Here is a 26,885-nt window from a genome sequence, read left to right as displayed (position 1 = left end):
TATTAACGGTTTTGGAAGAGACTGATTTTTTGGTACACACAAGGAGTCCTTAGTTTTCCCCTTCCCCATACTGAAGGGTGCAGGGACATCACTTGCTTCTGTTGGACTGGAGGATTGGGTATGTGGCGGGCAGGCTAGACCATGAGGGCAATTAATATTGCTTTCTCATTGCTCTCTCCAGCAGAGATCCTCTCAGAAATGAATTACATTTCCACTACTTCCCACCCATGGTGGGAAAACACCCTTCTTTAAGCCAAAGGCTCCTTTGGGGACAGCTGTGGCCAAAAATTCCAACAGCGTGGCTCCACTGAAACCCTGCCAGGAGGGAGCAGTCGGAGCAGAGTCAGAGCAGCAGGGAACTTCAGCTCCTGTGGATTCACAGAGCTTCCACATGGATGGTTCTATGACCCTGCAGGATCTTGGGGTATCTGCTGGGTTTGTGTGCAGACCCCACACCTGACCACAGAATATACAGGAAACTCCACAGGACAGGAAACTCCACTGAGTGCCTCAGTGTGCCATTTAGCCCTTAGCTACATGAAAGGCTTCAAAATATAAAGTTAGAAAATAATCCATGCTGCTCTCGTGATGGAAATATGTCAGTTATCTTGTATATCGCATTGCTGAACAAAGACAGAGCTAAACAAACAGAAGATTTTATAAAAAAAGAGGATTTTTAAAGTCAGAGCTGAGATTATTAATTTATTTTTGCACCCCAAAAATATGCTAAACACTTCATAGAAACAAGTAAATGAACAGTCCTTTCCTTGAAACAGTTTATGATCTAAGTTCATACAGGGCAACAAATGAGATCAGGGACACAAAAATAAACAAATAAAATCAAAAACAGGAGGGGAGAGAAGAGGAAAGGCAAAGGATACAATAAGATCAAAATGTTATTCAGCAATGCACAGACATGTCTTGATGGTTCCATTACAATTTTTAATAAAATTGCAGTGAGCTGTAGCTCACGAAAGCTTATGCTCAAATAAATTGGTTAGTCTCTAAGGTGCCACGAGTACTCCTTTTCTTTTTGCGAATACAGACTAACACGGCTGTTACTCTGAAACCCGTTTTTTTTCCATTGTAATTATTAACACTGCTCATAAAAGACATGGCAGAAATGAGTTTTTAGGAGGATGCCTGGTGAAAAAGTACATTTCTTGGACTGTTTATCCCTTATAGCTGCTATTCTTCAAGTACACCTGAGAATAGAAAGATTTTTGAACTGTACATTTTATATATTTCAATAGTACTACAGAGAAATTTGTGGCAGCCATTAAGTAGAGAGCTTCAATTGCTCTGCCTTCCTAGTCAAATGCTATACATAATTTTGGTATAAAAATCATTGTCAATGTCACATCAAATAAATCACGTCCTTCTTGATTACATGCTAACACTGCCATGCTAGGAGACTGCTACAACAGTTAAATAGAGTAATGGTTTAATAAGAAAACCAAGTATCAATTTTGTACACTCAGATAATCTTGGGCTAAAGAGTCCAACAAAACTGTACTCAAATTACATAAGGAGAACATCCTCCCCACATCCACACATTGAAAACTCCAGTTAAGATTACTAGGAGTGCTGCATATCTAGTGATCTAAAAACAGATCCCTTAAATTTGTAAACTTTTAAATGTAATGATAGGATATTTTTTAAAGCTGTAGAAGAGCCATTTAGCCATGAAAGCCTCATTCCCTGAATGATACTTTATTGTCACATAACATTTTATTTTTGACTATTGTCTTCATATTATAGTGTATCTTTAGCAATGCTGTGTTTTGGATGGAGATGATCTTTTGAGGAGTCATGTTTTGAGACATAACATTCTGAAAAAGTTGCCAACTGAACTGAAGTTTTTCTGGCTTTATTTTTATCCCAAAGATTAGTGTGTGAGGGAGAGTAAGATATGGTACAGTTGCATTTGATCATTTTTTACATGAGAGTAAGAAACATCAGACTTTTCCACAATGGTAACTCATTAGTCATTAATGTGAACAGGTCCCTTTGTCACATTTGAAGAAGCTTGGGTTTAGAAATGGTTAAGTGTTGTGAAAACTGAGTACTGTGCATGTATAATACTTTATTTTCCTTAACACACTTTCAGCCACCAACAGGGCAAAGCATACTCCTGGGGCAATTATGCACCAAAAAAAATAAAAAATTCTGCACACAATATTTTAAAACTCTGCAAAATTCAAATATTTTATTTGTTAAAATAACATAATATAATCATGCCAGTTTCAATTATTTTGGTAAATTTCAAAATATCTGTCAGCAAGTATATCTGTAACAATACAGACCAAAAAAAGATTCTGGTAATTTTTTTTTTTAAAAACCAAATAGATTCCTTACTAGGCATATTAATACAGAACTCTGAATAGTTCATTTAAATTACAATACACAACTGTATTTCATAGATTCATAGATATTTAGGTCAGAAGGGACCATTATGATCATCTAGTCTGACCTCCTGCACAATGCAGGCCACAGAAGCTGCACCCATCAGAAGCTGTGCAAAGGCTTGGGAGTGTCAGGGATAACGGAGGAGCTGAAGGAGAGGGAAGGAGACAGGAGTGAATCTGGAAGGTTTTAGGGCATGGGTGGGAGAAGTATGGAACAGGGGTTTTTTTTTGGGCGGGGGTGGGGGGGGGAGGATTGTTAGGGAGTTGGGGAGCCTCCCCAGTGCAGATCCTGGATGATCCCAAGCCTCTCCCATTCAGTCAGGCACTTCTACCCCTGCACTCCCCCATCCCAATGGGTCCCTGCAGCCTCCGCCCTCGTCTCCATGTAGCCATGCACCCACACTCTCATTCAGCCTCTGGCTCAATACTGTCCCCCAACTAACTCCTGAGCCCATGCCCCAGCCTTTTCCCTCCACTAACCATTCTAAACCCCAGTCTGTGACCCCCCTCCCCGCAGCAGCCCCATGTTCCCCACTCTGTCCTAACTTGGCTCCACAGGCCAGGTGTTGTGATGAACTTCCACTCCTGAGGGAATTCTGTACTACTGTGCACACAGAATTTTTCCCCCCATTGAAAATACATTCTGCCCCAGAAGTGCTGCAGTTCGGTCTTTTGCCCACCAGAGGCTGCTGTGGCACCAGAACAGCCTGTTGCATTCATGCTGTTGTATGTTCTGGTGCCACAGTGGCCCCTGGTGGGTAAAGAAGGAACTGCAGCACTTCTGGGAAGAATGTATTTTCTGCGGAAAAATATAAAATTCTGCATGACACATGAATTCTGAACATGCACAATGGTGCAGATTTACCCCAGGAGTAAAAACATATGGCATATGCATTCCAGTGAATATACACTGATAACACATTCAAATGCAGTGCTCAAATTATGGGTGTGATTGTGAGCCGCCTTACTACTTTGGCATCTTCAATGCAAATTCTGTTGCACTTTCTTATAAGAGGAAAATAAAATCAACTCAATCAGAAAACAAGTTTTAAATTCTCAACTGTAACACTGCATTCATTTGGGGGGGCTGAATTCTATATTTTTGGTTTGCCTTAAAAATTCCAACCTAAAGTGCATTCAAATTGGATATTCAACTATAGTGCAGACTTGCGCAAGTCTCACCACTTACACAAATACACCTGCCAGGTCACAAGTGGCAAAGACCTAAGTCTTTTCTACACCAAAGTTTTTTCACTTGTGTAGCTACACTAGCGTAGCTGCACTGATGCAAAGCCCTGCTGTAAGTGAACTGCACTGATAAGAAACATGTCTTGCACTTGTGTGGCTTATAAATGATACAACTCTGGTGTAAATGGAATTAAGTGTGGCACAAACACTTGTGTGAACAATTGAACTAACGTGGTTTAAAATCACAGTTTTAATTAAACCCATGGAACTTTGAATGCTGGCAAGGCCTTTGACATTGCTGCTCCTGTCCAAAAGGTGTTTTCACCATGAGTTTGTAGCTATCTTTCATTTTGCCAGGATCACACCAGTTTCTGTCTACTGTTGCTCATATGTTGCAACTATTCCATTAGGACAAATTCCTCTCCATTTTCCCATCATAGTTCAGTCAGTATTCGGTTACACTACTACAGCAACTTTTCTTGTTCAGTTCAGAACACACGGTAATCTAGCACAACCACAGGGAGTTAAAGGAAAAGTAAGGGAATACTAAGAGAATCAAATAGGTCAAAAAGCAACAAGGCTGCAAATATTAAAAGAATTGGATAGCACAGTTGATCTCATCAAAAATTCCCTAGAGGCCTGGCTTAATAGAGGAAACAAAAGGAAAACCTCTTACTGACCTAAATACATTACTTAAAAACAGAAGGAAGAATGGAAAGAGTGAACTGCTTGAAATGGATAAAGGTCTAGTCAAGTCTACTACTGTACAGGAGAGATTATGGAAGAGTCATGTTATAATATGCTACATGGGCTATAAACCGCCAAATTCTTTGAAGATCAATAAAATAGTTTCTTCACAAAGAACAGAACCTAAAACAGAAGCTAAAAATAATAATAATGAGATACTGTTTTGGAATACATTATTAGGAATCTTAACAATTCTTCCTGCTTTAAGCATCACATTTTCTGACTCAGCCCAAGCAAGAGAGCCTGCAATTTACTGACTTGCAAGGTCACCAAAAAGAGTCTTAAATTAGTGAACATTTGGACACTGAACAGGTGGACTGAAATGGATGAAAGTATCAGTATGTTTGAGTACCAAGATGAAAATGGTGCTTCATCCATATCTGAAGGGAAACTCACACCTTGTCAAAATTAGTGGAAGATACTAAAATCTCCTCAACCTATTAAGAACAATAAAAGATTCTTTCCCCCTAGGCCTCAACAGAACACAGGCAGCTATTCATTAAGAATCCTCACAGTTCTTTCCCAACAATCATAACACAGGAATAGCAAATAATATGAGAGTTGTAACAATTTATTTTAAGAGTAATACAATTACAATGAAGCTACAAACATTTACTACTAGAGGTTAAAGACAGCTTCATGGCTCAGGAGTGGAATCCTTTCTATACTCAAGATACTGAAAACAGAAAGTCACTCTGCAAAGAGAAGCAGCTGCCATTTTCAAAGACAACGTAACAGTACAGTATTCATACAGCCATCCTAAACTGGCTAAGAGAAGTAAAACCTCTCCTTCCTATGGAACAAATAGATAAAATTACCTCTTGAAAATAATTTTACAAGCAGCCAGTAAAATTGTAATGTTTTTGTGTTATTTTAACCATGTACTATTCTGATGGTTACATATACTTTTTTTTATTTAAGTGAAGTGATGACTTTCATATTGACCATTACTTTTTAAAATTATGTTAGGGCAATAAAGAGGGCAACTGCAGTTTGTTACGTGAACGGTATACATTATTTTTATAAAGGAAAAGAAGTAAACTCTATTAGAGCCCATTCTATGCTCTGAATACTCATTATGTAGATTACCATGCAACAATTATATAATCTAGTAAAATAAAAAGGATTGCTCTTCCCACAGCATATATATGGTATGTTTAATTTATTTTATGCATCCATGTGCCATGGTGATAGACACAGATATGCAGCACTCTAATATGCCTATACATAATAAACTGCTCGCACTACTCCATGCAGCACTCCAGTTGCTCTTTAGATGATTCATCTAAATATTAAACCATCTTAGTTTGGCACAGGTCTCAAGATGACAGCTTGAGGTGCCATGGTTGAAGATCAACACCTCTTCTCTCTGTACCATATAAATTCGTAGAGTGAAAGAAATGTTTGTAACAAGCACTATAAAACCAGGATGAGAGAGACAGTGAACACACAATACCTGGGGTTAACCAAAGATTCCTTCTTACTGCCAGAAGTAACTTCTCAAGTTTGAGACTACTCATGTATTGCCTGTAGTATGTCAACAGCATGGCATTTGATTGGGTGATACAGTTTGGGTGCACAGTAATTTTTGAAGAAATCAGTATTCCAGTTCTGCAAGCTGTATAATATTTTTCTCTGAAAAGCCAATTCAATGGAAGAGAATTTAGGTGTCATTCTGTTGTGATATGCAATGTATAGCTGGAGTGGAAAATGATATGAAGGTAATAGGAAAGAGCATTACATATATAGTAAAAACCTACTAACTTATACAACAACAGGCTGATTGAAGTTGCACAACAAAATTTGAGTTCCCATACAGTAATTTATTAAATATTTATGATTGTGTATATAGCAGCATGCATTCTGCCTCAACATGCAATAACCTGGTAACTCAGAATAGAAGTGTCCTCATATGAATTTACTGTAAACTTAAAAACATTCTGACTAAAAAGAAAGCACAGCACGTAACCTCTCTCATGCATGAAGGATCTGCCAACAAAAATTAAATCATGATGCTAGTTAGTTATCTAGAAATCTTATTAGAACTTCTCAAACAAAAATATTTGTAGTCTGTTTCTTCCTTTTAAAGGACAATACAGTATAATTGTATGTGGTGGTTATTAAGACATCCAAAGGTATGTATTGTGTGTATGAATATATATATATATACACACACACAACGAGGGCAAATCTTCATACACAATCCTTTTTTCTTGGATGGATATTTTGATCATTATAGTAACAGCAGAGAGGGTTATACTTCATTATACACATTTGCCCAGGTTCACAAATTGTGGTCAAAGCACTTCATGTTTTTAGCATAAAAACAGCATTGTTAACTTTATGCCCAAAATTTGGAAGTGTCACAAGAGAGTCCAATGCTATATTGGGTATTAACAGTAATCTCACAAGTGACACGAGTAAATTAATTCTGTTTGAACGCAGAACTGTTTAGGCCTATAGGCCTAAACTGAAGCAGTGTATTTATTACTGGACACCACTACCGAAAATGCAGAGAAAGGCAACAAAAATAAGGTTTGGAAAATAATACATATGAGGAAACATCAAAGGGAGACTGGCCATTTATAAATCAGGGTTTTCCCAAAAGACAAAAGGCTGCAGATACCTCCATGCATTTTCTGTCCTGAAATCACTCACTCTCTCAACCTAAAGTAATATAAAAACAATTTAAACTGCTTGTTAAAAGTATTCAAACCTCATAAATGTCACTTGTACTATATAGTATATGCCTGCGTTTGACTGTAAACTCCCTGACTACTAAGAAGCAATGGAACAAGTTGCCATAAGAGACTACAGCACTGCCTTCACGTGAGCTATGCAAGGCTAGACATGACAACCATCTGTCCGTATTGTTCAGGATAATGCTGAAATAGAAGTCTCAATGCAAGTATACGATACAATTTCTGATACATAATGATAGTTTGTTTTACAATTCCCTGCACTCCCATTAGTTGTGGATGTCTGATTTACATAATTACTGTTAGTTCTTTTTGACCTATACTGTGAGTATGCAAAGTTTCCCTACTTTGATTGGTTACAAGATTCTCTCTACTGTGACTGGCTCATGTACTAAGAATTCTCAAGCTGTTTGCAAGACAAAAAATGACTGCCTCAGCTTTTTTCTCCTTTCAGTTGAAGCAGAAAATTTCAAAAATACATGAAAACAAAAAACAAAAACAAACAAACAAAAAAAAAAGAAAATGAGGCTGCCAAACTGTTGTAAAGTATGTAAGATAAACCTCCCTGACTTGTTTCCCACATTTCTTTATCTCTTTCTCCTTTGAGGCCAGCAAAGCTCTTATCCCCAGAATAAACAGTGTGTTTGTGTTTACATTGATAATTCCAGGACATCCTCCCAATTCAGTTTGGGAAGACAATGTAAAGAATTAAAGCTATTCTGTGGAAAACTGATTTGGGCTGTAACTCTTGCAATCTCAAGCTTCAGGTGCTTGAATTCAGTTTTCGTTGTTTTATCCTTTTTAATACTAATAATCTCTCAGATACACTATCAGTTTTTGAACAGTAAGCACCCTCGAGTTAAAATGAAATCACTCTTCCCTTTATGAATAATCAAATCCTCTGTCTATTGGTTGATTTCATTATCCATTTGAGGTCCAATCCAGTTCCTTCAATTCTATGGTTTTAAGAAAATATTCCAGAAAAATCACAGAGAACAGTACTTGGCAGTGCCTCCTCTTTAGCAATCATCGTTAAAAAAATTCTATTCATCAATTTTTTTTTAACTTTGTGTTTGGCTTAAACAAAAAACAACTTCAGAGTTAAAGCTGAAATCTTGTATGTAATATACCCAAATGTGCATCTATCTACACTTGACATCCATCTGTACATTTTTAGGTCTATTAATCTCAAGTCACTGATTCCAGTAGAAATTATTTTCACTGCTTTGAATTACATTTAAGTACGAAGAAAATAATTTTAGTTAATCATTAGTCTTGCAAAAGTTGATTACGTAACTGTCTTTCATAGGCTGGTTCTTAGACTGTAAGCTCTTTTGGGTAGGGACTGTGTCTTAGTGGTTTTTTTACCACACCTTGCACTGATCCTGACTGGAGGCCTTTGGGTGCACAAATAATCTAAATATTAAATAATGTTTGTGGGCACCTCATTCTTAACTGCAATACCAGGTCTGATGATGGATCTAGCCGAGAACAATTAGAAAAAGCCAGCAAATATGGTTGATCAATTACAACCTAAAGAAGCTGAGTTTACAAATGACAAGCTTGACTCAGTTCAGAAGTTCAATGGAACCCAGACCACTTGTTTTGCTCTTCGCAATCTCAATCTTCGCAAATCGCAATGCAATTTGACATCGCAATCTCAGATGCATCCTTAAGAGTCCGTTAAATCTTGAATATGAGTATCCACTCTGTTCCTTTAAAACAAACAAGGAAATTAAATGGTCCTGTGCTTTCAAAAATGTTGGGTTCAATGTCTGAAAACAAAAACATTTTAATTCACCAGTTTATGGGATTTTAATGAGGTATTAAACCCACTAGTATTGGTTGAATTGTACTTCTATTCAAAATCATGTCATGCTTGCTTAATGCAATAATAAACACAGGTTTTTGTAAGACGTACTGCTATGCAAAGTTAGAGGGGCAGGTCACAAGCCCTCTGTTGGTACCTGAAAGGTCTAATGCCCTGTGTACTAACAAAACTAACATTTACATGCTTTATTAGGAAACAGACCAAATGTTTGAAAAGTTTTGGGAACCACAGAAGGTTCGTAGTCACCACATGTTAGTATCACACAGAAATGTCATGTCATGCACAGTAATCCATTCAAAGAACAGTGCAAGCTGCACCCTGATAGAGCACTGACGGATAATCACCGTCCCTCCCACTGCAAAAACACAGGAGAAGTACAACAAGCTTGATGCAGACAGCAGCAAAATGAGGGCAGACACATGGATAGATTTGAAGTGACAGGCCACAACTTTTATTTAAATGTAAACACAGGAGGCGCACTCTCCGTCCATCACCGTACACTCCTATAGTAGGCATGTAAGTGGTTCTGGTGTGTGTGCACACGGAGGGGTGGGCTAAAGGGCTCCTACCACATACCCTGGAAGATAGGTTAGGCTCCCTTCAGCCTATCCCCAGGACCCCAGCTTGCTCTGAACTCTCCCACCCCCATCAAGGAGGGGCATAGTGGGTGCAGAAAAGTGTAAACCTTGGTCCATGAGCGTCACAAAGTCTGACCCTATCCCATGAGCCCAAGACCCATCAACAAAATCCTAGGTCTTTTTCCTCTGGGAACCGTTCATATTATCCTTTTAACTGCACTAGAAAACGTAGGTGCCTAAAAATAGACTTAGGAGCCAAACTCTAGGTACCTCTGTTTGAAATCTGGTCTTAAACTTTTTGATTTATTGAAAATAGTAATTTAAAAAAAATAAGCAGGAAAAGAATGATAAGTTCTCACATCTTCAGGAAACCTTCAACGACTACAGTTAAGTATTACTAGAAGGAAAATGTGCCAACTATCAATTTAAATTATTTAAAAAGCAGGTTTAAGCATTTTCCATTTTATTATGTGCTTTATAAAAGTTTGAAAGTTTGGCCACAATGATCTATTTCTTTGTTTTCTATGATCTGGTGTCTAAGAACTGTGGTTTTCTTTTAAACTCCAATATTCTAAATATTGTACAAGACAGATAACCAAAGAATTAAGTTAAAAAACAGGAACACTAAAAAGTGAAATACAGTGAATGTGAATCAAAATGAAAATTAAATATTGTATGCAGGAGCCACCTGGTTCATCAAAAAATGCAGCAAAACAAGCTATTAAGAGTTAGAGTGCCTGTATGATACAAAAATGTTCAGTTCTTAATGGTTGCAACCTGTGTGAGGTGGAGAGGAAAGATTACCACCAGTCTGCAGTGATAGGAAAATCATCACAGAAAGGAAGTTTACCTTCTGATACTAGTGCTGAGGAGAGGCATTGTCTGGGGCTTATAACAAAGGCCTTGGAGTCAGGATTTCAAGATCTAATCCTGGTTCTGATGCTTACATGCTCTGTGGCCTCAGCCATGTCACCACCTCTGCCTCAGTTTCCCATTCTGTAAGACAAAGCTCATTCACTCTTCAATGGGGTGTTCATGCAGTTAAAGTTGGCAAAGCACTCTGAAGATGAAGAGGATTATTAGTCTCCATATTGGTTATTTTATATTATTTTCCATTGATTAAATTCTCTCCTCCCTCTGAAGTTGCTGCATCAATTTTGTAGAAAACAGAGTATTTGGCTCACCACAAGGTTCTCTTCTGTATGGTTTCTGTTGCTATATACATATTGGCATATTGATAACATTTGGGTGAGGCCTGTATCGCTTATTCCCTTTTATCTACATGTTATGGATTTGATGATTCCCAATTTATTTGCTTATGCAAAGATGCCTTTGCTTTTGTATGCACTCCAATTATGCAATAGCAACTTCAGCAAGTTGCAAATCTAATCTTGCACAACATGGTATGAACCTACTGTTTTGGAGTCCCATCCCCCTTACCAAACCTTCCGCCCCCAAGTTACTGCTTCTAAGCCTTATGATAGTGGCCATTTTAAAAGCACAAATGTTTTGTTAGACATCTTACTCCATAAAACCAAAATCAACAGCCAATCTTGAATCAGCTTTCAGTAGTTTAAAAATGTAGAGTTAATGACTTCTGTCTTCACATGAAAAGCTCGTTCCTATTTGGAAAGAATCTGAAATACAGGACCAAAATTTTCAGTCCGGCCTTAACTAAACCTCTGTCTTTGGGCTCAAAAATTTCACTGCTACCTTAGCATACAATTTCTTCTGCATATGAGATATATCAATGACTAAGATATATAGACAGATATATTGTCCATATTTTGAGGGTGCAAAAATGGAAGCCAGCTGAAAAAATCTGTCCCACTCAAAACTAAACAATCACAAACTCTGCATGAAGGAAATTGTGAAGGGAAGAAATGTGTAGCAATAACAAGCAAGAGTTGTGGACATATATACATGTAGACAATATGGAAGAGGGTTGCTGACAAGTCTCTTTATGCTCTAAAACTTGGATTTGGTTTCTATCCATCAACATTAAGAGAAAACAGGATGATGAAAAAATTGTTGAAATAAAAACTATTCAACCACTACACTTGAATATAGTACTATATAACAAAACTACATTAACAGTATTCAATTAGAGCATGGAGCAGAGAAGAGCAAATGTTGGCTACTGTTCATCTTTCCATAAGCAGCGAATTGAGCTGTAGTTTAAGAATAAACTTCCTTTACAGAAAAACAGAGATATTCAAACATCTTATTTTTGATTAGACAATTACTATATCTAAATTTTTTAAAATGCCTAAAAGCCCGGACATTGACTTGCTTAAAATAAAACCAATGAAGCACAGCAGGAAGGATTCAATACCATGTCATGCCTTTTGGAAAATAAAGGGAAGGAACAAGATATTTCACTTTTTTCTAACTTAAAGATAACATAAAAACAACACTAAATCAGATTTCTGCTACAAAAAACAACTGGAAAGAGAGGCAAACAAGACACCTGACAACAGCAAAAGTAGAAAAGACCACAAGACCGACACTAGGACAGGTGAGAACTGCATAGTACCAAAAAAGAATTGTATTTAAATACCATTCACACACTCAATCTACCACAGGAACTTATAGATCATTACCTTTTTATGGACAAATGACTTCCTAAAAAAACTCTTACAAAATGCATTTTTATTTTTTTTCCTGTGCAAAGTTAAGATCTGCTATCAAGGCCATTCTTTCTTGTCTGGAGGATGCAGACACATTTTTGAAGGCAGATATCCGACAGCAGACTCAAGGTTAAGTGGAACAACTACAGTTTGTTTGTAACAGTGGGACCCACGCAGATTGTCTTAACATCTTGATTTTCCATTAGGGTAGAAAACAAAAGAAGTGTTGGGATCCCCCAAACTATTTTTTATTCAAAACTTACATTGACATGTGCCTAGTTAACATGCTAAATCAGCAAATCATATGGTTCTCAGACCGTTTTTGGGGCTGTGATGGTTTGTAGGCTTTCCTTATGGGCACCTTGAACAGCTGCGATTCTCCTGTAGATGGACTTTTCAACCTCAGCATAAATCCAGCCCCCTGGCTTTTGTGTTAATGTCTGTTGCAACAAGAAATACCTCACATATTTTCTAAGATTTCCCCTAACTGTTATAAATTCATTCTCTGATTTCTTCTTGCCTCTGTTTCAAGATCTGATGAAAATTGAATATAAAATAGAAAAAGAATAGGTCTCTTGTAAGTTTATGGAATTTAAGCACTTTCCATTTACTTAACACACTGCAGCAGCTCCTTTTGCACTCTCTCCATATGCCCTAGCAAGGTATGTTTAGAAGCTTTCTAAACCATTTTTCCCCCAGGTGAGTTTAGTGCCCCTGAAAAGAGCCAAACAGCCAGCCTCAAGGATTCAGAGACTTCCAGACATGTACTTGTTATCCACCAGATTGTACAAAAACAGTACTTTGTAACCTTCAGGTTTTGGAAACAATAGTATGATATAACCCCTTCCAAAAATAATTTTTTTTTAAAAGGAACTCGAGGTCTAGACTGTCAGTGGTAAGAACTCTAAAAAAGATATTTATTGTAACTTCTGCAGATGGACAACTCATCTTGCTCAACTTTTTTGTGTAATAGTCTAAAAAATGTACTGAGCAAACGTTTCTAAGCAAAAGATGAACTGATTTTTCCATCTTTTTCTCAAAAAAAAAAAAAACCAACCAAACAAAAAACCACACAAAGTCTGACATTTTCAAACTGTATTTCAAAACATTTGCCTTCCTGTTTGACAGTTGCAGTTGCTTCCCAATAATAAGGATGTCCAAAGTGATTTTGCCAGAAGAGACTAGAGACCCTTCCATTGTGACATTAAGGGCATGTTTCAAAAACACAGACCTGATAGAGGACTTTGTGAAACCTTGAGGAGTGTTCTGGTACAAATCTAAAGCAAGATGATGGTTTTGATTGATTTGGTAATAAGTGACAAGGAGAACTTAAGTTAAAAATGTTGACCTCACCCTAAGCAAATTTGTATTGTGGACCACCTCTTCCCAATTCATGATTGTGCAGACCACCTCCGCACCCATTCACAATCACATATCCCTTCCTCTTTCCATTCACTATCACAACATCTCTAGTAATTGCTTACATGGGAAAGGAACAGTAGGGAAGTATTTAATGTATTCCTAGCCGTTTTTAGGACATTTGACTGCAAGAGATAATGAAGAAAGTCAACAGAATGTGACCAACCAACTCTCTATGGATCACCAGCAGTCCATGGAAAACAGTTTTAAAACCTCTGTACAGCATTTGCAAACTTCCAGTAAGCAACAGTCTTTCACAGACAACTTATTTCATCTACAGTGCTCACTACTGTATCATGTAAGTGTCCAAGATTAAAGCTGCATCATTTATCTATACAAAGCAGAAAAAGGTTATTTACCGTAACTGTAGTTTAAGTAATAATCTGGGATGCTCAGGTACAAGTCCCAACCTGCTGAGAATTTTATAACAGGGTTGTTTAGGAAAATGCTTGTTTGAACAGGTGCAGCTTGTAGCATGCAGGGTGGATAAAAATCTATTATTTTTTAAAAAAATCTGATTTTTTATTTAAATGGGATTTTTTTTGATAAAATGCTTTTTGAGAAAAAAATCTACATTATAGCTCAAATATATCTCATCATGGAATAGGGATTATAAAGTCTAATTCTATAGTATGAGACAATATATTTATGTAATGCTTAAGAAAAGTTTTGTAAATGAGTTCCAATAGTTCATGGATTAGGGACCCAATTTTATGGGGTTCTAAGGGCTTCCGCATAGATTATTTAGGTTAATCTTTCTATTTACCCAACGGGACTCAGTGCTCAGTCTAGAAGATACCATCAGAGATGCTTAGTTTTGCAGTTTTCAAACTGTGCATTTGTGTCTCTAGAGATAACATCCTTGTTAACAGCAAAAATGTTTTTAAATAAATAAATAAGTAAATAAACAAACAAATAAATAGAGAGAGAGAGAGAGGTGAGAAATAACAGATCTCAAACTTATTATCTCTCTGCAAATTTGTGTACACAGAGTCAATCCCTTACCTCTCTCTAAAAGCTCAAAGTTTCAAAAAGTTCAATTAATAGAAGATAGTTGTGGGTGGAATAGATCTGACAAGGAGAAGAAGTCTGGAGATAAATGTGAAAAGGGAGGGACAGGCAGTAGAAACTAAAGTGAAACTGTTTGAGCAGCATATTCCACAAGTCTTGAGGTCTTTCTGAGTGTAGCCTTCATTGATTGGAGATCTACTATACCATTCTCTCACTAGAAGGGAAACCTATAATGGCAGCAGGCCATAAAAGAGACCATGTCTGGGTCTCATCTATCTCTGAGTTGTGAAGAATATGTATTAAGGTTACAACAACCAACAAGAATACACTTTTATGTAGAAATCCATGATTAAATTGAGTCTTCCTGACTAGTGATTTAAATCAAATCCACCCTGGCAGCATGCCCTAATCAGTAGCTGAAAACTGACCATCAATAGAATCACCATCTCCCTGAGCTTAGAGGCAGCAGGGAGCAAAGACTGTTACTGTGGTAATTGGGCCCTACGCATATCCAGAGATAGGAACATGAGGACCTTGACATGGACCCTGAGTAGGATTGACAGCTGATGCAGAGTCCAGTCTGAAGGTGGCAAACGCATAGAACTCTGTCACGAAATCTGCACTAGAAAGCAAAGGACAGTTATTGTGCCAGGTGAAGATGACAGAAAACGGAGGTACCTACAAATACCATCCAGATGCTGAGGAGCAGACTGAGACAGTGTATCACTTTAATCAACAAAGAAAGGACAAGCACCTTCAATGAGTGGTAGCCTTTTCAGCTACTTCCTCACCAGCTTAAATATTAACTAGTTCATCTACTACATAACTAGAGGAAATTGGAGTCTGCATTTGTTGAAATGGTGATATAAAGATACTGTAAAACTGGAATGGCACAGTTCTCCAATATTAATACAGTGACTGCTGGTTTGGGACAGCTGTAGTACTAAATGCTGGCTAAACAACAGGATTATTCATAAAGGCCATGCACTAAAATAATCTAAAATGAAGTATAAAATAACCTAATAGGTCCCTGCGTTCACTCACCAGAAGTGGTTATGGTGTTGCTGTGCCGAAGGGAGACAAGAGCCATGCCGGATGCTTCCTCTATGCATAACCACTTTTTCTCCTTCTTAAAAAAAAAACATGCCTTATAACTGAACATGGGAAGGGAGTAACAAGGTTATGACCCATATTGTGTCATTCCCCATTTCCTTTTAGGTAACAAAATATAAACCAGCCTGTGCAAGGCTCAGGAAGGTAGTGAAGCAGACACAGGGTCTTCAAAGGAAAATCTCTGAGCTGCTGAATCCCCAGAAAGTGCTTGGGAATGCAGAGGAAACCAGTATGAGTCTGGCTGTGCAGCAGCCTGAGAAAAAATTGCTGGCTGCAGCCCTGTAGTGGCTGGTCAGGGATACGTTGAGTGAGTTAAGGGGAAGACTCTCACAGGCAAAGAGGCTACTGAACTGAGGACCTGACTCCTGCAGGCTCCAGAAGCAGCCTGGACTAATAGCTATCATGGCTGTACTCAAAATACTGGTTCTGCGTCTTTTCTTGCTGCATTATTAAATTCTTTGTGGTTGTAAACAAAAGATCTTGACTTCAAGATCCATGAACCTGTTACATACCTCCACAAAATAATATCCATGTATGTCACCACATAAGCTGCAAAGAAAAACGAACAAATAAACTGGCCATCAACAAGTTTAGGCTTGATATTAGACAATGGTGTCTAACCATCAGAGGAGTGACATTTTGGGACAGCCTCCTAAGGGGAGCAGTGGGGGTGAAAACTGCTTTAATGACTGAGCTAGATAAGTTTATGGAGGGGACGGTATGAAGAGACTGCCTACAATAAGAGTAGGTGTCCCATCTGCAACCACTAGTAGCAAATATTCCCAAAGGTAGGAGATGGGCACTAGATGAGGAAGGCTCCAAGTTACTACAGCAAATTCTTTCCCAGGTATCTAGCTGACAGATCCTGAGCAGGTTGGTGAGACCTAACAGATCGCAATGTTTGGAGCTGGGAAGGAATTTTCCCCCAGGTTCCCCTGGGGGTTCTCTGCCTTCCTTTGCAGCATGGGGGATGGGTCACTTTTTCGTTTGAACTAGAGTAAATGGTGGATTCCCTGTAACTTGAAGTCTTTAAATAATGATCTGAGAACTTCATTAGCTCAGCCCATTCTTTCTGTATAGGCTCCTCTGTTCCCTAGTTCCTAAAAAACCTAAATCCCTCCTCCCAATGCCATCATTTCATCCACACATTGAGACTCTCCAATTCTGCCTAACTGGCCTGTGCATGGAACCAGAAGAATTTCAGAGAATGCTACCCTAGAGGTCCTGGACTTCAATGTGCAGACAACCTGGATCAAAGATAAAAGTTTGATTTAACTTGGTTTTGGATGGATTTAACTCCACATATATTTCGGAACAGAAGGAATTTGTTAACTAGTCTCAAGGTTATGAACAAACACTGAAATAAATTTGAATAGATTTCACAAATAAGTTAAAAGGAAAAGTGAAAACTTGTTATTAATCAGAATCCTACAGCCAAGATTTTTTTAAACTTTGTTTTACTAGTGTAAGAGATCTTAAACACACTATTGGATGAGAAGAGTAGATATAGGTTTACACTTCGAATTTAATTTTTGACATTTCCCATGATTCAGCTAGATCACAGGGTGTTAGTACATTAAATCCTTTCACATTCTGAAACTAGGGTTTTAATCCAGATGAATCACTAATGAAAATCTAAAATTCTGTCCATTTCACAAATCACCATATAACTCAGCACAACTAGCAATCTCTGTACAAGAGAAGCCCAGGAATATTAAAGATCAGGATCAACATGCACTGGCATACACATGGAGAATCTTTACAGAGACTGTTAGTACTAGGGAGTCAGACACTTTGCAGCTTCTGTAGGCAGAGAATATTGCACCCACAAGGCGCTTCTTGCATTCTTCCCTTCCCTCCACAAACTCCCTGTGTTACTTCAGGGGCTCCCTGCAACTCACTCTCATCCACCCCCGCTATATTTAGGGTCCCACATTTGCACCCGCATGGTACGGTCTCTTTGTGTGCCCTGTCATTATCCCTTATTCCCCACACCACTCTGTGGTCTCCATTTCCTGCTCCCCTACCCAAGTCCCACTCATCTAGTTTCCCCCTCCCCTCTCCACTACTGGTCCTCAGCCCCATTCCCTTGAGAGTCCCCACGTGGCCTTCCACCCATTCCCTTCCCCCAGGTCCCTGCTTATGTTCCATTGTGAAGCCCACTCTCTGCCTGGATCCCAGTTTTCCTCACCACCAGCCCCACCCCCCTCCTCCCCAGGTCCCTGTTTTCTACCCTTCCAAAGTTCCTGCTTCTCCCACCACCGCTGCCCCACCCCTCCATTCCCTGCTGCTTTCCCTCCTACAAATCCCCCCTGTAAGGCTCTCTTATTTCTATTAGAGTCCGTGCTACTGACAAGGTCCACACATAGCTTTAAGCTGCTGCCTCCGATATGTGTAGGCAGCAGCAGAGAGTTCCTCTACTTGTAGCACCAAGCAGTCTTGGGGTCCTGATTTTCCTGTGAACCAGGCTTTTCCAGTATAGTGATTTGCACCAAAATCAATAGATCAGACAAATGCCATCAAGCTGTTAGGCCTCCGATTCACTCGGGCAACTACTGCCCCAGTCCTGCAATCAGATCCTCACTTGCACCCACAAAGTCCCATGGAAGTCAATGGGGATCCACATTCACACAGAGGTCTGCCCACAGAAATTTAATAGCAAGATTGGAAGCTATGTCTTTATTTAGGCCCCAATCCTACAAATACTTGCGCATAAACTTAAATAAGCATGTGAGTAGTCTTATTAAAAACACTGTGCTTGAAAATAAGCAAGTGCATACATGTTTTCTAACAAAGTCTAGTTGAGATGAACAGTTGTTTACCTCCATGAGTGCCAAATTTACCCAGAAATTAAAACTAGAGCTAGATTAGAGCTGGTTGGAAATTTTTTTTCCAATCAGACTTTGCCAATTTGCCAACAATCAAAAAGCTACCTGGAGACAGTCTGATTTTGACAAAGTTTCTTCAGTGCCTTGACTGGCTCCTCAGCAACCCTCCTACTCTTTCTCCATCTAGCTCTACTGAAGATCCTTGCCAATAGCAGAACTGTGAAACATTGCCACGTACCCTGGTTCAACACAGCAAGTTAGAACATATCAACAATACAGCATTCTAATTTTTTTTGGCTGATGTACAGTATTAAGGGAAAACATATGCTTCAGCATATTTACCTGGCTAATAAGATGCTATACTATTGCATCTGAACATGCTGAAGCTGAACTGTACTTTAGGAAGAAAGCCTGAAGATATCACAGTAGTCTTTATCTTACCACATATATGTAACTATGTTTTAAGAGGTATACTAGACTAATGTGATTTAAAGACCAAACAGGGAACTATTCATAGGACCTAACATCATAGACAGAATTTTATTCCATCAAACCAAACTATTTTAGAAGCATGACCTTTAAAACACTTGGAAAATAGGTTGGAAATAAAATTCTAACACTACATTTGATAGTCTGTTCTGTAGAAACCTTTTCAAATCTTAACAGAACTCTTATTTCTGATAAAGTGAGGATTCAACTTGTTTTAAACTTACATTTTTTCTTTAAATTGTACCTCCATATTTTTAATGCACATGTTTATTGTGGATTTAGAATTTAACCACAAAAATCTTACATAATTCTGAAGATTTAGAACTAGCAGTGTAAAGTAAGCAAACAGCACAACAGAGTGACCTGAGATGTGAATATATTTCATGGTAGGAGAATAAAGCAAAAGAAGAGCCGTCCAATTACTTGGAAAAATACACATATGACAAACTGACCATATTATAGAACTACTTTTCATCAGAAACCAGCTTTTTTTTGTAAAATAAAAAGTAGTTAGTTTTGAAATATATTTAAGAAGGTTAAGTAAGGCTACTTCTGTCTGCCCAAACCAGAACAAAAATATTAGAAGTTATTAAGAAAATCAGCATAGGTGCCAGTAGCATCAGAAAAAAAAAATGGGCTGAAAAGGAGTTTCTCCGTTTAAATATTTGGTCCCACGAGTCTGAAATATGAGAACACACCAACACCTGACAATGGCTAGGTAAATGGAAAGCTAAAACATCCGCTTATCATGGTAAACTTCATTTGTTCTAATGTTACTTCAACCTCCCAAAAACCACCTCCTTGCCTCCCCCATTTTGTCAACTGAATGCATCATGTCATATTTTTAGACTGTAATCTCTCTGACGCAGAGTGTCTTTGTGACTTTCACCATGAGGTCCCTGATCTGGGACTAAGGTTCCTCCCTAGATACGACTGCCATACAAATGATCAATCTTCTCTTTTTAAAAAAAAAAAAAAAAAGCAATTTCTAGGTTTCTAATTCCTACTGAGTAGAGGAAACATGAGCCATGTGGTTGATTAGTTGGAAAGATGGTTTTTAATCAGTATATGAAGTGAGAGATGAAAGTCGCTATTACTGTCCTTGGAGTATCGAACACAATCTTTCATTTTCAGGGAAATAAAAAAAGTAACAGATTCCCCTTAGTAAAAATATGATCGTAAAGAACATGCTCTATTTCCATTTCTAAATACAACAGAATGCAATGAAGTCACTGGAGAGACTGGATCAGACCCTTAGTCATCATTCTGCCCATTTGAGAGACTGGAGACGGAAGTGAGTTGATTAGACATCAGGGATATTTGCAAATGGAGAGGAGACTTTGTGGCCTTTTATTAGTTGTGCGAGAGGAGCTGCCTAACTCAATGATGGCGGAGAGAGAAGAAGAATCAGTAGGCTCTGGGACAGACTGGATGGGAAGAATGAAACTATGAAATGAGAGAGAAGCTAGTGAAAGGGAGTGAACACTGTGCCCATGGGGAAACGTGAAGCTGAAACTGAGGAAAGGGCATTTATAGTGGATTAAAAAAAAACACACAGAAAATTATGCATACTAATTTCTATTATATATTTACAAAAAAGCTCATTATTGGAAATTCAAAGGGAAAGTGTTATGGCAATTTCTGTTTTTAAAATTAGTAATGTTTATTTATCCAACGGAATATACTTTCTAAAAGGAGTAAGTCTCTCACCCAACCACAATTAAATACTTGTTTTTAAATTTTTCATTTTAAAGTTTGCTGAAATTTCCTGAGAAGTTGCTTATTTCTGTTCTCAAAAGCGTTTCCGGTCTAAAGGTCGTGGAATATTCACAATTTAGGACCCCATCCTTTCCAAATAAAATCGCTCAAATAAGATAGTTTATTCCTAATTATGCTGTGTGTTTGTTGGATCATATTAAAGAAGTTCTGTATTAAAATCACAAATGAGTTTGATTCCCCAGAGTTTAAATTCCAGGGTATTACTAATTAAGAGGTCTCTTGGTTTTTGGTACTGTTTCTCTCCCTCTATGTGTGAAACTTGCAAGCTGCTAATTGCGTTAGTACATTCTAAGACAGAGTCTGTTCTCAAAGCAATTCACAGAGAGAGAGACTCAAAGCAATACTCTAACAACAGAAACAGCACCCAGAGACTCCCCGCCCTTTTGTTGTATTAACCATTGTGATTAAAATAGAGATAGAGGATGTATGTGGATGGATGCTTGGTGTGGATAATAACTGAATGATCAGGGAGGTGCCAGCCTAAGAATCCAGTGTCCATCTGCTGAAGAAGGCGTCAAGTGGAAATAACCAGAGGACCCCACCCAGAGGGCAGACTGGAATCCACCCAACAGCCTCAAGAATGGGAGAACCAAAGAACAAGATAACATCTTGGAGCCGTCAGGAATGTGCTATCTGCTGATTGATTCAGCAACAGCATGATGAAGCAATTCCCATAGACTGGCATAGGAAGAAATTCCTATAAAAATAGACTCTAAAAAGTGAGAACTTTGGGGTCTGATTCTGCAAACCAACTTCCAGGAGCATCAGATGAGCATCTGACAAGGCCCTGCTCCCTCTTCATGTCCAGGCCACCTGGCCAGTGACTTGGCATGAGCAACTCTAAGGCTGGTAACTATGATAACAACCTTGCAGAACCTGTGTGTGGGTGTGTGTGTGTGTGTTTGAATGAATGAATGTGAGAATAAATATGAGATTGAATGGAATGTTATAGCTATAACTAACTGCTTACTATGATTCTTTCTGTATTCACAAGAAATGTGGTATTTTGCCTTTTTCCCTTTAATAAGATCCTGCTGGTTTTTATTTTATTGGTACAACATTTTGGTGGAGAATTGCGAAAGGGGGAATATTGGTAAAAAACCTCAGTTATTGTAAATATTGGTGTGCACACCGCCAGCTCTAGTGAGCTAGGCATTTCTATTAGGTTAACCAGACCTGCTGGCCTCTGAGAAGGTAGCAGGGGACCTGCTGGCCTCCGAGAAGGTAGCAGGAAAAACAGATTAAACCAGACCTGCTGGCCTCCGAGAAGGTAGCAGGGGACCTGCTGGCCTCCGAGAAGGTAGTAGGGAAAACAGATTAAACCAGACCTGCTGGCCTCCGAGAAGGTAGCAGGGGACCTGCTGGCCTCCGAGAAGGTAGCAGGAAAAACAGATTAAACCAGACCTGCTGGCCTCCGAGAAGGTAGCAGGGGACCTGCTGGCCTCCGAGAAGGTAGCAGGGAAAACAGATTAAACCAGACCTGCTGGCCTCCGAGAAGGTAGCAGGGGACCTGCTGGCCTCCGAGAAGGTAGCAGGAAAAACAGATTAAACCAGACCTGCTGGCCTCCGAGAAGGTAGCAGGGGACCTGCTGGCCTCCGAGAAGGTAGCAGGGAGAAACAGGTTAACCAGACCTGCTGGCCTCCGAGAAGGTAGCAGGGAGAAATAGGTTAACTGGACCTGCTGGCCTCTGGGAAGGTAGCAGGGGACCTGCTGGCCTCCGGGAAGGTAGCAGGGGAAAAACGCATAGATTAAGCTATGATTTCAGAATCTAGGCTGTCACTTGCTAAGTAATACCAGCAGTGACAAAGAGATTGAAATATCCATGTTAAGATGTTTAAAAGAAAACAGGGTAAGCCAGTACCAGAGGGAGGAATGGAGTCAGAAGGAACTCCAACCTTACCTTTTGTTAAAGAAATTACACCTTTTAAACAAATCTTTCAAAAATGTGGGCACAGTCCTTGGACTAAACAAGCCCTAGCTGATGTCTGCACTATTTCGGACTTAGAGGATAGATTGGCTCAGTATATCCTCATGTACAAACCTTCTAGTGCTGCCAAAAGAGATGCAGCAGCAATTTGGTTGTTGTGGGAGGCATGTAAGGATTCTTCCCTCCGCTTGTCTTCATGTAAAGAGGAAAAGGCACAAATGGAAAAGGGAGCAGACAATTGGAAGGTGCTGGCTACAAATATCCAAAGCCAGCTGAAAATAGTGAAAGAGGCACTCCAGGAATACAAAAAGAGTGAAAAAGTTAACTCTGCAGAGGCTGGAGGGAGGCAGGTAAAGGGGGAGAAGGTCCTATGTACGGCACCCCCAGGCATAATTACAAAGAGAAAAGAGAGTAAAAAAAAAAAAAAAAAGTTAACTCTGCAGAGGCTGGAGGGAATTAAGCAGTTAAACTTTGTATTTCACCCAAACAACTTTTAACCAAAAATGTTAAAAAGGAAAAGTGTTAGAGCATTCTTGGTTTCTTTGCAGCCATTCTGAAAGAAAAATGGGCCCTTTTCCAAAGGAATGTCCGTAAATTAGCCAGGCAAAAAATAAACTATCTGATTAAAATCATTTGACTGGACAATTTAGTCAAATTTGCTAAAAGAACATAAGAGGGTTCTATTGGAACTTAACTGCCTCAAATGTATAAAGGGAATGTAAGATGTAAAAAACAGAGCAGTGTGGAAGGGATGTTAAGGAAAAGAAAATGTGTATGTATCTGTCTGTGTGTGTGTAAATATGTAAAGTTCTAAGGACCAGTTAGTTTTGTTTTTGTTTTAAATAATGCCACTAAAAATCCATTTGACTCTTTAATTCAAAGTTGCAAAACTGACAGACCTTTTTGCTAGACACAGGTAATTAGTGTTGTTTGGCTTTGGGATTTGGCATTTAACCCTTAAAAGGTAACTCAATGCTTTACAAAATTTAAAATGTTTTTAAGTTGTGGCTGCAGCAGGGCAGTCAAAATCAGGAGAATATAAAAAAAAAAAATTTGGATTCTTTTTGTTTGTTTTTTGTTTGTTTGTTTTTGTAACAAAATAGCAGATGAGAGTTGTAGTAAAAAAAAAAAATTAAAAAAGACAGTGCCTCTCTGAAGCAACAGCAGGGGTGAGGTGCACAAAACAAAAAGGAGCAATGTTAGAAACACTGAGTCTTAAAATGGCTCTGAGTAATCAGACTGTCACTTTGATAAAGGTACATGAAAACTCTGTAAGCAAAAAAAAAGAAATAGTGACACCTTATGTAAAAATGGATCTGGATAATGTTATAGAAGTTAAACTATGGAAGGAATGTGCATTTGCCCCAGAACATGTGCAGGGTATATTGTAGAAGGGGCAAAAGAAATGCAAACATACCATGCTACTTAATTAAAATGCTATTAGGGCTCCAAAGGGAGCCACAATAGGTTGGGTTTTCTTTTTCAGATTGCTGTGTGTTTTGGAAGCAGAAGTTAAAAGTAATCAAAACTCTGGTGAAAGTTGATTGTGTCCCTTTTAAGATAGAGTCTCTGAGCTGCTGATGGCTTTAAATCCAAAAGCAGGAACTTTCTGTGAAAATGCAAATTACCTAAATGATAAAGGAAGGAAAGAACTAGCAGCACAAAGGAGCTGCAGATAAAGGACATACCTGGTCAGCAAACAAATTGTCTAAATAAAAGGCATGGGATAACAAGATAATTTTAATAAATGTAATGATAATAAGTATCCCTGTAACAACGTATAGTGTGTATGATTTTTGGAAAAATCCTTTAAGGTCGTATGATAATGATGCTTCTCAGTTATTACCTGTAAATAAAACTTAAAGCTTAACACAGCAGGAAAAACATTATAAACTTAGTCTGCTGTATAAGAAGGAAAACTCAGGGATTTAATGACTAAACAGTGGGATAATTTCCCCATAACCCTTAAAAGATAAAAGCCTTTGAAACCTGGCCTGCCTATAGAACAAAAACAGGAAAATATGGGGGCAATTTCTCTGTTTTGCCTGCAATCAGCAAGGGTATTTGTAAAAGAAATATTTTAAGCAATAATCTGCCACCCCAAAAGGGGTAGAAACATGTTCTTTTTGTCTTTCAGAAAATCAGGAAAAGCTGCCAGCTGAAAAGCAACCCAATACCATGAATCTACTGTCACAATAGAAATTGTGTTCTGTGTTCTATGTTTTGTCTTGTGTTTTGTGTTGTTGCTCGCACTGTTGTGTGTTTAAAAAAAAAATACTGAAGACCTGCAGGAACTTAAAAATAAATTAAGCTTTCTGTCCCAGCTACAGGACAGCCTGATACAAAAACAAGTACATGCCAATGTAGACTTGGTCCAAATTGGTCTGGGTAACCTAAAAGGCCAATGGAATCTTTAGTAATGGCTTAATACTACCACATGGCTTATCCATAAGAAAAAAAAATATTAGAAATAGGAAACTACACAGCCATAGCTATGGGATGCACTGAAATGCAGATACTTGCCCTAGCTACTTTGGAACACAAAATGTTCTGGGTCATATTGGGAAATATTAAGGGTTTGATGCATTTGTTAAAAAAGAAAGAGATCATTGTTTGACACTTATCAATATGAATGGATGCAATATGTTTCCACTATTGTAAACCAGACTTGTTAATGGGAGAAATTGTTGTCAAAATTGCACACCAACAGTCCCTGGAGGCAAAGGTATTGAAGGTTAACCCACTCCCCATATTACACATGGGATCCTTTTGGCTACCCTGGACCTTGAGCCAGTGGGCTGGGGAGGGAGGGAAGCTATTGGACACTAGAGGTTGTACCGAACGGACTCCTCAAAAGTGGGTGTGCCTCACCTTGCCTGTTGCCCCAGAACCTTGTAGTAAAGATACATCACTAGGATCATGTATGTGGCATGAATTGGAATCACAAACTCAAATTGCCTCACAGTACTTTCTCTTGAATAGGCTACATAGAAAGTGACACTGACGATTACAAATCTTAGTGTCAAAAGGGGGATTATGTTGGATCATATTAAAGAAGTTCTGTATTAAAATCACAAATGAGTTTGATTCCCCAGAGTTTAAATTCCAGGGTATTACTAATTAAGAGGTCTCTTGGTTTTTGGTATTGTTTCTCTCCCTCTATGTGTGAAACTTGCAAGCTGCTAATTGTGTTAGTACATTCTAAGACAGAGTCTGTACTCAAAGCAATTCACAGAGAGAGAGACTCAAAGCAATACTCTAACAACAGAAACAGCACCCAGAGACTCCCCACCCTTTTGTTGTATTAACCATTGTGATTGAAATAGAGATGGAGGATGTATGTGGATGGATGCTTGGTGTGGATGGTAACTGAATGATCAGGGAGGTGCCAGCCTAAGAATCCAGTGTCCATCTGCTGAAGAAGGCGTCAAGTGGAAATAACCAGAGGACCCCACGCAGAGAGCAGACTGGAATCCACCCAACAGCCTCAAGAATGGGAGAACCAAAGAACAAGATAACATCTTGGAGCCGTCAGGAATGTGCTATCTGCTGATTGATTCAGCAACAGCATGATGAAGCAATTCCCATAGACTGGCATAGGAAGAAATTCCTATAAAAATAGACTCTAAAAAGTGAGAACTTTGGGGTCTGATTCTGCAAACCAACTTCCAGGAGCATCAGATGAGCATCTGACAAGGCCCTGCTCCCTCTTCATGTCCAGGCCACCTGGCCAGTGACTTGGCATGAGCAACTCTAAGGCTGGTAACTATGATAACAACCTTGCAGAACCTGTGTGTGGGTGTGTGTGTGTGTGTTTGAATGAATGAATGTGAGAATAAATATGAGATTGAATGGAATGTTATAGCTATAACTAACTGCTTACTATGATTCTTTCTGTATTCACAATAAATGTGGTATTTTGCCTTTTTCCCTTTAATAAGATCCTGCTGGTTTTTATTTTATTGGTACAACATGTTTTTGGAAAAAACATTAAGAGCTATTTCAGTGAGCTTATTCACTGATTTCAACAGTAAATAACACTTTGCATACAATAAGCAAACAGATATAGTCTAGGATTAGAGCGGTCACCACTGTTACATGTAGGGATTATACATTATTTAAATTACTGAAAGAACAATTAAAAACTATGGGATATTCTAGATGTGGTTTATTGGAATATTCAGTATATTGATTCAATAAATTACAACAATCTAGTCAATTTAAAAAAACAAGTTAA

At 38.5% G+C, this 26,885-nt stretch overlaps 1 protein-coding gene across 5 annotated transcripts in view; it reads right to left on the bottom strand.

Moving 5' to 3' along the window:
* The window catches only part of MAP3K1 (mitogen-activated protein kinase kinase kinase 1), a gene marked incomplete at its 5' end in the record, with an annotated part of 101,173 nt that overhangs the window by 60,323 nt on the left and 13,965 nt on the right, over positions 1-26,885 (bottom strand). The window contains one exon of one of the 5 annotated variants that reach the window (XM_084629029.1): positions 15,556-15,623. The exons of the other annotated variants lie outside the window; for them this stretch is intronic. Coding sequence (XP_084485155.1) covers positions 15,556-15,623 — 68 coding nt within the window. Of the gene's footprint in view, positions 1-15,555; positions 15,624-26,885 lie in introns of those variants that run through there. 5 annotated transcript variants of the gene reach the window in all.

Source organism: Lepidochelys olivacea (genome assembly GCF_965140295.1).
Source record: "Lepidochelys olivacea isolate rLepOli2 genome assembly, chromosome: 5".
Classification (NCBI taxonomy): Eukaryota; Metazoa; Chordata; order Testudines; family Cheloniidae; genus Lepidochelys; species Lepidochelys olivacea.
The sequence above is the reverse complement of the archived record's forward strand: the minus strand, read 5'-3'. Positions and strand labels throughout refer to the sequence as shown.